Below are 13,519 nucleotides of genomic sequence, written 5' to 3'. Positions count from 1 at the left end.
GTTTTTTTTTAAGATTGATTCTGATTCTTTTCTTGTCCATTTACTCAAAGACCCTTTTCAATCTTCTTGGTCTGCGTACTGTATCTCTAAATTAGCCTCTATTGGTATCCCTTAAGAATCTCTTTTCAATAGCAATTTTGATCAGGCACTATCCCTTATTAATGATAGACTCTGGGAGTTTGAACATCTTTGGCTATCTTCCAATTTGAACCGGGTATGCTCCCCCATTTATTATGGAATCTCACCTGCCTTTGCTAATGGCCATTCTTATTTTCAGCTTCCTGTGAACCCCCTTGAGAGGAGGGCTTTCATGTTAGCCCGGCTTAACATTTTTCCCTCTGCAGTGCTGAATGGCTGGTACTCTCTGGTTCCCTTCGATCAAAGACGTTGTAATCGGTGTGGCATTGAGCCTGATTCCGTCACCCATTTTCTTTGTGTTTGCCCTGCGTTCAGTAAACTTTGCTGCTCTATTCTGGGCCCTGTTTTCTCCAGTTATTCTGGCTTCCCCCCCCCCCCACCTACTTGCAGCGTTCCTCTTACATGACTTTTTGCACATTATTACGACTCTTGTTGCCGAGTTTCTTGCAAAAGTCCTTACTTCCAACAGTTTTAAGCAGCCCTGATTGGGGTATATGGGCGAGCAATTTTTCTGTGGTTTTGTTTTTGTGTATCTGTTGTTGTTTTATTTGTTGTTTTGTATCTGCGCCATTTAAGTATATTGTAGTTTTTTTTTATTATGCCATTAATGGTTGTTGAAATTGAAATTGATGTATATGCTTTTAACAATGATAGTAAGTGGAACTTACTCCTAGGTAAGTGTGGGTAGGATTGTGGCCTAGGCTTGTTAAAAATGTTCCTGCTTGATGACATCGCTTCGGGTCATGACATCACTTCCGGTGGGTCCTGACAGATTCTCACTCTAAAAAGTTAGTTCCAGTGCGAAATGAGTGAGAACCACTTCTCTAAGAAATCCAAAGCAGCATGCAAGACAATTTGAGCAGTTTTATTATATTATTATTATTATTATTATTATTATTATTATTATTATTATTATTAACAGTAGTTATATACCGCTTTTCAACTAAAAGTTCACAAAGCAGTTTACAGAGAAAAATCAAATAACTAAATGGCTCCCTGTCCCAAAAGGGCTCACAATCTAAAAAGATGCAAAAGAATACCAGCAGACAGCCACTAGAACAGACAGTGCTGGGGTGAGGTGGGCCAATTACTCTCCCCCTGCTAAAAAAAGGAGCACCCACTTGAAAAAGTGCCTCTTACCCAATTAGAAGGGGTAAGTTCCATATATAATTTTCCCATATAATTTTCCTTATATGTTCCAACAACAATTATCTAGGCTTTCCAGTCAAAAAAATCCAAGAACTTTTAGCATATAGTTTTTGGGCACTCAGATTATTAATATCAAATACACACATACCCATGTATATCAAGAGATATTATATGTGTATTAAGAGACATTAACATGGGTAGTTGAAAATGGTTTGAGTACCCACACAGCTAAATGGAAAGTATTTTTAGTTCAGCCCACCCTGCTTCCCAAAGGACAGGGTACATTACTGAGGACTGAGTGTATATTAAAAATATATTGGTCCCAGGGACTCATGATCTAAATTACACAAAAGGAACAAATTTTTAAAACATCTTGCTCTCTTCTGTGTTTCAGCTACAGAAGAACCAACTTCCTCCTCTCTCACCTCAGGAAGCTTCCTCTTACTTCTTCCAGCCACTATTCCCCCAAACATGGGGGTTACTTTTTTCATGGAGGGAGTCACCTTAGGGCAGTTCTCTCTCACCATGCACCAGCAAGTGCCGTTTTCTATCACCTAGAGTAGCTGTCAGGGCCCCCCCCCAGCTGCCCTGACCCCCAACTTACCCTGGAGCAGGCACCCAATACCCAGGGTGGGGAGACTTCCCTGCCCTTGAGAGGGACAAAGAGGGTTGACTCACCCCAACCAGACAGGAGAGGCTGGCAAGGCAATTAAGTAATACTGAAGGGAACAAGCCAGGAACAGTTTGGTTCTGTGGCAATAATGTCAACTTCCAAATCTTATAATGAGTTAGTAAAAAAACAAGGAGTTACTGGGTTCATATAACACTTTTTTCACAATTCAATAGTGTCTCCAGAATAGATTACCATTGTAAAGTGAGGGTCCACTCTACATCAGTACTGATCCAAAATTGTCCGGCTGAAATAGAAGCAAAAGATCAATATGTATAGGAATAATCTTGTCAAATAGTAATTTTCATATGGTTCTTGGTTACGATTTTTCATTTGGAATGAAAATCTTCTTGGGATGAAAGCATCAGATGACCAGGCTACTGTGTGACAACTGCAGCTACTGTTTGTGAAACATAGTTGAAGAAACAGACCCTGTGTTTCCTCAGTTGCAGTTTGGGCCCTGTTCTGGCCTACAATGTATGTTCACGAATTTAAAATGCATTGGTCCACTTATAATCTGGGCAGCCCAAGTTACCACAGTCAGAATGATACCGATCAGCTGGAGAAGCTGGATGGAAGACTTGAAGTTGTGTTTTTTGGTCCAGGTATACTGCGGAAAGGAGAAAGAGTTCACAATCAAGTAAGTCACAAATCTCCTTTCCAGCCATTCCTCTGTGCTTTGAAAATATGCACGTCATTACTAGGATCATAGAACACTTCGTGCACAGAAAAACGTCCTTGCAGCATTTTCAGGAACTTCTGGTCCCGCTCATAGCGAAGGCGGCATGATAAGAGAATCACGGTATGGTCTGAGCTGAGATGCTCTAGTGTTAGAAGAAGATCCGCAAACGTTTCTTCCAGATAAACTATGTCTGCACCCAAGATAAAGTCATATGCTCCTGGAGGGAAGCCTGCCAGGCCTTGTCCCCAAGTCAGTTCCTTGACTGTTGTTCTTGGCTGGAGGTCGGCAGGTAAATTTGCTTGTACATTCAGCTCCAGTAAATCCAAGGCTGCTTTTCTGTCTGTGATTGTAACATGGGCACCTAGCATGGCAAAAGAAAGTTAAAAAGGGTCTGAAGGGAAATCACAGGGTTCAAAACAATACATGACTTTCTTTCCAATGGGAAAACTCTCAAATCCTTTTCAGTGTCTATTCCTTTATAAACTGAAATTTGAATCCTTATTTTTATTAAGGATATTTATTACACTGCTTTTCAACAACAACAAAAAAGTTCACAAATAGGTTCATGCCAGGTCATGTCATCTGACCAAGCTATCCAAAAACAGGTGTTCCAACATCTAGAAAAAGATAAGACTCCCCCACCCCACTGGCTTCTGTCTTTGTCATTTCAATATCTTTGTCTTTGTCTTTTCAATATTAGGCTAACCATTTAAATTTTGACAGAAACAGAGCATTCAGTACATTAGGAGGGAAGCCTACCACTTTGACGCAACCAACAGATAGCAATAGCTGAAAAGCATTCATTTTAAAAGGCAGACTGTAAAAAATATCAGAGTTACGAGCTATAACATTCCAAACTCAGTCAAAGGATAAGCTAACCATCTTTGATTTTTCCCAGTTACAAAATGGCGGACAGATTTACCTAACCTGTGGATATAGGTGGACTAGACTGCTACCCATTGTCAGCTACTCTGATCAGATCATGAAAAACCACTGTGAAATGGCTATATATCAAATAACGCTACTGACAATAAATACAACACTTAAGGCCCAATCCTATCCTCAAGGAATACTGATATACTTCCACAGATGCCTGTGAAGTGACAGCTTCGCCAGTGGAGAAACCCCTGTGCTGGTAGATGCAACATGGATGCTGGCACAGCAGCTTGAAAGCACTGCACCATTGCAAAATAGGCACAGCCCAGAAGGTGGTACAACTTTGCTGGCAGAGATGGCACATATTGTGTGGGCATGTGATGTAAGTGGGATGTGAGCATGGCACTGCAGAAGGAGTGCATAATCAACCTTCACCCCTTTCTCAAAGCAAATACACCTCTGTCACCCAAAAAATACTATGCAAACAATAGATCTGGCACAGAGCAGAGGAATCCCATAGGAACCCATGCACAAGCCACCTATAGCAAAACAGCTGAGCCCTCACCTGTCATGGTTTTTCCTACACCATGGAGGATAGGATACAGATCACATGTGGCAGCCATTCACAGCGCATCTATCCCAGCATACAAACCCTGCTCAGGCACTGACATTTGTCAGATTAGTGTAGCACCATGGCCCAGACACAGAGGTAGGTGCTGGAACATTGAGTGAGATATGGGATACAGCAAGGATGAGATGGGGTCAACAGGGGGACTGGTGCAGCTGGCGGGGGCACACATGGCTACTCCTTGGCCATCAGTGCCACACTGCCTTCAACAGCTGCCTCAAGGGGCCATTCTGCCCAGGAAAGAGTGTGGCCCCTGAGTGCACACCAGATATCCTGCTGGATGTGGCTTTGACCAGCAAGGGTGTACCCCTCAGCTACAGAGCACCTCTCCACTGCCACCAGCTAGTTCTGGATAGACTCTCTCTGGGTGATGTCCTGCTGGGGGTGTGGAACAGACTGCCAGCCATGGGCAGGGTCACCATGCAACCTCCGCACATGCACTGCAGTTAGCTGTGGTGGCTGGAGGCAGAATGGTTGCTGTGGACACTAGCCTTGTTGCTGGGCTGGCTGCACTAGCAGACCATGACTCAGTCTGCACTATCTCCCACCTCCCCTGCCTTAGGATATGGCAGACTTCGTGCCAGTGTCTGTACGACATGCTGTATGAACGGCATTCAGATAGGATTGGTTCTTTACTTCTTGGAATGCAGCTACTAAAAAAAAGGATTAAAAGCAGAGGATAACAAAAAGCAAGGAGACTACTCACACCACCATTCCAACCAAAACAATGAAAGTGACTGGTACTATGTAGCAAGCACCATCTCAAGAAAACACTCAGGATTATTTTCGTACAGTGCAACCAACAATGTAATTGGCCACATTTGCATCAGTTTCTGCAAAAAGAAACTTACCCAGCAATGCAGCTACTATTCCCAGCAATCCCGTTCCAGCTCCTAACTCAATCACTAAGCGTCCTCGTAGATCAATACTTCCCATCTCCAAGAAAGTGCACAAGACAACAGCCTGGGTCAGCAGAGAAAAAGAATCTAATTAAAAGCATGCAAAATCTGACATAAGCAAGAGAAGAGGACAACTCCATCAAGCTCCCTCCTGCAAGGAGAAAGTTTTGCATCATACTATTACCAAGCTGAAGTACATGAACATGAATTCTTTCCCAGTTGATCTCTGCTTCTTTCCTACCCTTTCTCTGTTGTCTCCCTTGTGTTTCTTTTCAGACTGTGAGCCCCACTGGGACACTGAACTGCCTCATTCCTTTGTTATGCAAACCATTCTGAGACCTTGCCTGAGATACCATTCTGGAACCCCCAGCAGACCAAAAGTATAAAAAATAAACAAATCAGTGGAAAAATAGCTTTAAAGATCCACTTCCAGGTTTCTTGCTCCTCCATTGTCACCCCAAAATTCATTGATATAGATGCTATACCACATTCAGTCAGTAAATGGGGTGAATAAAGGCATCTAATGGAATAAAATTAGAATGATTTAACAGCGTGAAGGTAAGTAATTCGATTTTGGTGCTTTTTTCCTTGTTACAAGGCATTTAAAGGTGGACCTTTATCAGTATCAGTGGTGAGTCAAATCAGTGGTTACAGAAGTCCCACCTGTATAAATATTCAAACTACTTAGATTATGTTCACAGCATGCAGAGAATATCAGTACAGGTTGAGCCTCATTATTCACGTGGGTTCCGTTCCAAGCACTCACGTGGATGGCAAAAAACGCACTATAGCAAATAAATTTGAAAAACAAAGTTTCTTTGCTCCTGTGACTTAAAAACAGACTTGCTGACCTTTCTGATGTAAGATAAGAGTCATTAAGAAGACAATCCATCAATCAGTCCTCCTCCAAGAGCTTAGAAAGGAACTTCACTCAGCCCCTCCCTTCACCAATGCAAAGTGATCACCTTTCTTTCACCTGCTCAGGAGGAAGGGAGGGGTCCAAAGGAGAGAGAAGGATTGATGGATTGTCAGCCAGCTGCCCCCCCCTCTCATTAAGGAGGCTATTGTTAAAGGACTGTTCAGTTTTTTTAACTGATTTTAAAGGGGTGCATTTTCCCCTTCTCCAGGGATCAGCACATTCCTTCTCATTTGCAGGGGCCATTCTGTTGAGTCAAATCCGTGTATAAAAAATCCATGTATAAATAGGCTGGACCTGTATACTAAAAAAAACCCATACAAACAAATGTAGGGTTTTACTAGTTTCTTTCATGCCTAAGCAATCATTAAAAAGAGGTCATCACAAAAATATAAAGACTTAAGTATTTTATATTGTTATGGGACTGTGTTTAAAGAGCTATAATGTAACTAGACCATAACTGTGACAGACAGGAAGCCTACTGATTTTTTTTCATCAAACATTATGAAAGAAAGTCAGCAAGACAGGAATCACTATCACGTCCTCTACCTGTTGTTCTGCTTAATGTTGAACTGTGTTTTTAACCAAATAGGAGCTTTTTTAGGCAATTTTTTAAAAAATTTGTGTTTTTAATCAAATTTTAGAGGCCTCTGGGAGGTAGAAAGCTGACATACAAACTTACAGATAAATAAAAATATAAATACAAATTATTTCACTATTAAAACTATAGCCTGCACATGTACATTAGTGAAGACAAGTCACCCTTAGTTTATGTTGGAATAATACAGGTGCCTTAGCCTGCAAATTCTTATCACTGTTCACTTGCTCAGTTATTCGAAAATTAAGATGAACAAACTGGATTTCTTACCTACTCGGAAGTAAATCCCACTGAAATGGAACTGCCATCTAAATAAGTGTGTATGTCTTAGAGAACAGGACCTTCAGCAATTTCCACATTCAAATACCAGCTCTTTTGTCACTGCTTTCTCAAAAGCGAGTCTTCTATTTCATTAGGCTGACAATGATACAATGCCCTACTTCTGAGTATAGATGCCCAGGACTATAAAAGCACTAAAGAACTTCTGGTGTCATTTTTGTAGGATGGGCTGGGACTGGACAAGAGGCCATTAATGGAATCCTTTAACCAGCAAGGGGCAGAAAGCTTAATCAGAGGGAACATCCCAGCAACAGCTACCCAGGCCAGCTGATTCTTGCAAGCAGACCAGGCCAAGCACCATATTGCTCTGGAGTTTTATTTATGAATTTGCCATCTGAAGACTATAATATTTATTTGAAAAACTTATACCCTGACTTTCCACCCTTGAGGGAACTCAAAATACATTGCGTAAATAGATAAAATAAGAAATAAACCGCAATCAGTGTAAAATACTACCTTATGATAAAGGGGCATCAAATAAGCCACAATATTAAGACTACTGGAACAGCCCAGGCCAGGTGGTGTCTTTGTTTAATGAGTTTTTGTCAGACCAGTGGGTCCTCTGTGGCCACTAATCCTGGCAACTGCCCCACTTTGCTGATGCCCAGGACTGGTTGTGGATAGATGTTTGATTTGGCCCAAATGAATCAAAGTCCATTATACATACCGCATCCCATACCACGGCTGCTACACCTAGCTGCTTCCAGTTCTGTGTGATTTGGATTGTGTGGTTGGCAAAACGGTACACAGAGGATGATTTATGTAACTTCTGCAGGCCCCAGAGAGCTGTGTCCTCATAAGGAACCAAGGCCATCTTCTTGTTTCTATCCAACAGAAAGCAGTGGATGAAAGAAGAGCAAGTCTGTGTGAGACCTCAGTGATAGTCAACTCAAGTTTCATTCTCTCCTCTGCTTTTTGCTTATTTGGAGTTGTAGTCAAGGGTTGGGAACCGAAATATAGAATACCTATACTGAGAAATTCTCTATTGGTTTTACTTCAGAAGTGAGCATCAGAGTAATTAAAAACTGGTAGTACAACATAAAATTTACTCCACTTCGGCAGATGCCAAGAACTCTTGTGTGTTATGTGCCCTAGGGTCACTCTCAACCAATCTTTAGTCTCCTGTGCATGAAAAAAGTACCTGATGAACCTGAAATGGTGGTCAAATTACGCTAAATTAAATCATAGCCCCAAGGAAAATGAGGCATAGATGACACCTCCAGTATGATGCAAAAATTTGAAATTTGCCCCATTACAAGGATGCAGCATCTCTGCACTGTATGCATTGGAGGTACAGGAAACCTCCAATGCTCATGCTACTTGCATCTTTAGCCTTCACAACAACCTTGTCAGGCAGACCGCCAGAATTCCAATTGAATAGAGATATGCCCCAAAGCAGCTTTCATTGCTTCTGCCCTGGTGATTTTTCCCTAGCTCTCTTTATCAGGGAGGATGTCCAATGAGATGAGACAAATCTGTCTTCCCTCATTAAGGGCCCAATCCTATCTAACTTTCCAGTTAGATGTGTCAGTGGGATGTGCGCTGCATCCTGTGGTGGAGGGGCAGTCACTGGGGGCTTCTCAAGGTATGGGAACATGTATTCCCATACTATGGGGTTGCATTGTAGCTACACCAGAGCTGGAAAGTTGGATAGGATTGGGCCCTAAGAGCCCAATCCTATCCATTACAGGGTGACCAGATGTCATAACCCCCAAAGGAGGACCCTGCACCCCAAAATGTAGGACACCCAAGAAAAATGTAGGGCGTGACAAAGCAAGAGCTAAAAACACTCGTATATTGATTTCATGCGGTTAATTTAAATTGTTGGACTATATTATTTATTTAAAACTCTATTACATCTAATTTATTAATTCCAAGAAGACTCTGTGCTGCCTGCTCACAGGGAAAAGGAGGACATAAGTTCTTTTCCCAGGCTAAAAAGAGGACATGTCCTGGAAAAAGAGGACATCAGCTCACCCTGTACCCAGATCTACTCAGAAGTAAATCCCATTATAGTCAATGGAGCTTACTCCCAGGTAAGTGTGGCTAGGGCTGCCAGCATCAAGCTCCCCCGCCTCCTCCTATGGCCAGCCACCAGCCCGCTCACTGACCTGGTACCGGCCTTGCAAACGCGCTAAGCCTTCCACAGCCAGCAGAACTACTCAGAACGTTGGAAGAGACACGCAGCGCCCACTTCCGGGACCAATGGGGGAAGGCTGCCCATTGACCACGAGGGGCGCCGCTCTATCCCTTGTCGTCTCTATGATCGCAAAAGCCCTGTACTGTACAGAATCTGGGTGGGTTGTGCTGTTGCAGGCATCAGCCAGCTGATGCTCTTCAGGCAGGTTCTCCTGCTTGAAGAGGCTTCAAGGCTTTCAGGAGGAACTCCTTGGGAGAAGGGGGCTCCCACCTAGCTAGGGGCACAGTCCTAACCAGGTCTACTCAGAAGTAAGTCCTATTTTGTTCAATGGGACTTACTCTCAGGATAGTGTGGTTAGGATTGCAGCCTAGATGTCTTTTCCCAGTGATGGCTTTTTTTGTTTTAACACTAATTAACCTTCACTGGCAATAGGAGGAAAATCTTTTTTCTTAGGCTGGGGAGACCTATATAGTCGCAGTGTCCTGCCTGCACCTGTGCTCTGCAATGGTGACAATGTTTGGGTCTCTAGAGGTGCGCTGAGTTTCCAGTAAAGTTCTCCACTGTCATCATTAATCACCATTGGACCACAGATCGGTTTGGAGTCCTAATCAGGGTGACCAGATGTCATAACCGCCAAAGAGTGCCAGGCACCACAAAATGGAAGACATCCAAAAAAATGTAGGGCGTAGCAAAAGAAAAGCTCAAAACACTCATATCCTGATTCCATGTGGTTAATTTAAACACTATATTACATATAGTTTTAAATTTAATAATATTGCATATAAATTATTAATTACAAGAAGGGTTTGCACTGCCACAGAGGTCCACTCACAGGGAAAAGGAGGACATTAAGTTCTTATTCAGGACACAAGCCTAGAAAAGAGGACGTGTCCTGGAAAAAGAGGACATCTGGTTACCCTGGTCCTAATCAATTTAGGGCACAATCCTAACCCACTTTCCAGCAATGCAGCTCCTAGGTAAGGAAACATATTTCCTTGAGGAGGTCTCTGTGAGAGTGCCCCAACTGCAGGATGCAGCACACGTCCCATTGGCATCGCTATGCCAGTGCTGGAAGGTTGGTTAGGATTTGGGCCTTAATTGGCTTCCTGGTTGCAACAGGCAAACACCACTTGGATGACAAGGATGCAAGTCTTCATGCTCTGAGTAGATTTGTGTTATCCTTCCTCTCACACCATCCAAGTTCATATTGTGATCCGATGCATATTTTTAGAGGAAGCTCCACTGAAACCGGACATTTGGATTGCTTACGCCATTTCTGCCCAATGTTGCATATATGCAACAGGGACCAAATGTGTACCACTGTAGGCAGGGCAAAAATGGATTGACTCAGACTAATGTGTAATCCAGCTCCCTTGCAGCCTTCTGTTTGTTCTTCCTGCTCCCTTCCGTACAGATTTGCCTCCCCCCCCCCATACAAAAAATTCCCTTTTTCTAGGACCTTATGTGAGGGGTTTTTTTTTAACCAGTGATAGTATAGACAAGCAATTTTCCATCAGTGTGTCACAAATGATCTCCAGGTGTGCTGTGAGAGTTGGGGGGCAGGATCATTTACTAGCAGAGCTACTAGGGGTTGTGAGTCTCCACCACCTGCAGTGCAGCGTGCCTTGTCAAAGGTCAAAAACCTGATGGTGTGCCTTGACAATTTTAGCACTTTGTCAGTGTGCCCTGAGATGGAAAAGATTGAAAATTGATGGCATAGATATAAACATGCTAGTATGAGGCCAGATGAACCAAAGGTCTATCTCCTTCTAGTGTTGTGTCTGTCTAATTTGCTCTTCCTATTTCAGCCTGCATTCCCAAAATCTCTCTCCCCCTTTCTGACTTTTTCTGCCTCCCATTTGTTCATTACCAATAGATGGCTGTTATTTTCCAAAGACCCTCTCTGTGGATTCCTCAGTGCAAAGTCACTGCCTGGATTAATAACATTGAGCAGCAGCTCAATAAAGGGTGTGTTGGGCATCCTGGGTGGCGATCAGGAAACCTGCTCATTTGTCTTTTGAGGATGACTTGGTAGAGGTGTTGTTTGTTTCAAGTAAGCTAGGTTTACACCCTATGTCTTACTGAACACAATAGACTTATTTCTGAGTAACACCATTTTGGCTGCCTCAGCTAGTAATGGCTGGAGTGTCTTGCTTTACCCCAACTTGAAGCCCTTAGAATATTAATAAGAGGGAGCCTGTTCATGATTGGACCACCCTCTGAACAAAATCAGTGTAAAAACAGAGAGCAGAAGATTGAGAAGTGTTCAGCAACATCTTATGATTCTTGAAAAACAAATCTCCAGGACAGTGAAACAAGAAGCCAGATGAGAAGCAGAGGACTGAACAGAACTGAGAAGGGTGAGGAACAAAAACCCTTTACATTCTTCATGCAGTCAAAGGAGAAAAGCCAGATGGTCTGGTCCACTTTGAAAATCCTTCCATGTCCACTGGACACTGGTTATGGCTAGAAGTAAGACACAGTTCATTCCTTGTCATCAGAATTACCACATATCATGTGGCGATGCCCTCAGTCATTGGGATCAGGAGGTATTGGTGATGCAAGTAAGCAGAGCTGGAGGGAAAAATTCATCTGGAGGAAACAAGAGGGGAAGTGTGTTCTGTATCATGCACCTGTCAATTGAATAGCTGCAAAAAGCTATTTTATATACATGCCATCAATTATGGAATAGATTTAATGAGATTAAAAGGAATAAGAACAAAATAATCAAGGAAAATTAACTCAATATGCATAAACCTATAAATAAAAACACCAATAAATGCATTAAATATTAGCACACTGAAGAACAGCTCTGCACACGTCTGGTGTTGCATCAAGTTTGCTTTCTTTCTGCTAAATTTCTATCTTCCTTTTCTGACTTGGATCTCTGAGCTTGCATTTTGGAGGTAAGTAACAGGAAGAGTGTGGCTTTGTCAGCTCTGATGTTAGAAACTGAACAATGGAACAGATAAATGGTGTTGCAAGTGAGGCTCTTTTATGGCCTCAGAGGCACACAAACACAGGTTTGTACCAAAGCTGGACTGTTGCCACAGAACAAATGAGACTGCCAACCTTGAGGCGGGACTCTCAGCAGAGGGAGAGCCCGCATCTAGGTGTGGAAGTCCTTTGTCCTGCCATCCTAACCCCCCTAGCAGCCTTTCCTCCTTTTCTGCTTTACACTTGGACTTTTTCTTATGCAGGATGGCAGCAGGGATAGTCAGTGGGCAGACTGAGGAGCATCTGCCATGGTCAGAGCCATTTTCCAGACTGGAATAAATTAACTGTGTCTGCAATTCTCTGGGAGTAAGAGTCTTGTCCACCTTTGTCCCTCATTTCCCATGATCTCTCTTGAGCTTCAGAGAATCAAAACTGTGGCTACAGCTGCCTGCCTCGCAGCCACAGTATCTCCATTGCCCTGCCATACTTGATAAGCTAAATTTGCAGGCATTCCAAAGCTAGCAAATCAGTGCTTTCTGAAGGGGCATATAGAGTCCCCAAAATGGCAGAACATGGTTTTGTAAGGCCCAGCCTTCCCTGGCTCATGGCACTAGAAGAGGAACAAATGAGGAAAAAAGCAGTTTGAAAGAAGCAACTTGGCTGTTTCATGCACAATGGAGGCTAGGCATCTAGATCCCATCAACATTCCCCACACAGAAGGGAGGAGGATTGTGCAAGTACAGAGAACTAACCCCCTCTCCCCTCCTTTCTTTACTTTCCAAAGGCTACAACTAAAGCTATTGTCCTGGCAATCTCCCCCAGGGAACTTATCTGGACAAATTCACTCTTCCTAACAAAGGAAATGCTCTTCCTAACAGCTCTGCTGCCCCAGGGATTGGTTGAGAGGGGGGAAAATCAGGAGAGGGCAGTAAGAATAGTCTGTTTTCTTACCCAAAGGAAACCCCAGTCTGGGAAGGGGCACTAGCAACTAGGTATACTCTCTTCTTCCATGTGACAATTGCTGCACTAGTGACATCTTTATACCCCCATCCCATTCCTAGCACTCAACCCTTCTGCCCCTTAGAACCATTTAGGTAATGGTTTTGAAGGGGAACTCCTGGGAGAAAGCCAAGCGACCTGGAGAGTAGTGCCTATGGTCAATGTGCATGCACCCCTTTCTACTCCCCTTTTCTTGGATCAGCAACTGAACACAGAAAAACTCTGGTAATCTGTACCTGCTTACCACCATCTCAGGCTACAGAGGCTAGGCAGAGGGGTGCATCAGTGCTCTCTCCCCCCAGAGAGCAATAAACCCCAGTTCTTATAACAAATCAAACCCACAAAGCACCTGCAGGGCAGAGATGTGACAACTCACTGAATTATTTGTCATAAAAATCACTATATTTTATGTGTATTTCTTCGTGATCCTCATGATTTTGGGCAATTCCACCCCTCCTTTCTGCCTCTAGCTACTAAAGAATATTTCACAGAACTTGGTTTTGTCTGTAAGCCTTCATTTGCATATCGCTTCCTTTGCTGGCATTCAG

The 13,519-nt window shown here is 43.1% G+C and overlaps 1 protein-coding gene across 1 annotated transcript; it reads right to left on the bottom strand.

The window, feature by feature from the left end:
• Positions 1-1,133: 1,133 nt before the first annotated feature.
• METTL21A (methyltransferase 21A, HSPA lysine) lies at positions 1,134-9,070 on the bottom strand. Its single transcript, XM_066636375.1, has 4 exons — positions 9,007-9,070; positions 7,563-7,719; positions 4,995-5,106; positions 1,134-3,000 (listed from the first exon to the last, which is right to left on the bottom strand). Exons 2-4 carry the CDS (start codon positions 7,707-7,709, stop codon positions 2,603-2,605), a joined length of 657 nt encoding a protein of 218 aa, XP_066492472.1. The 5' UTR covers positions 7,710-7,719; positions 9,007-9,070; the 3' UTR covers positions 1,134-2,602.
• Positions 9,071-13,519: the final 4,449 nt, after the last annotated feature.

Source organism: Tiliqua scincoides, chromosome 1 (assembly GCF_035046505.1).
Source record: "Tiliqua scincoides isolate rTilSci1 chromosome 1, rTilSci1.hap2, whole genome shotgun sequence".
Taxonomy (NCBI): Eukaryota; Metazoa; Chordata; class Lepidosauria; order Squamata; family Scincidae; genus Tiliqua; species Tiliqua scincoides.
This window is presented reverse-complemented; position numbering and strand designations above follow the sequence as displayed.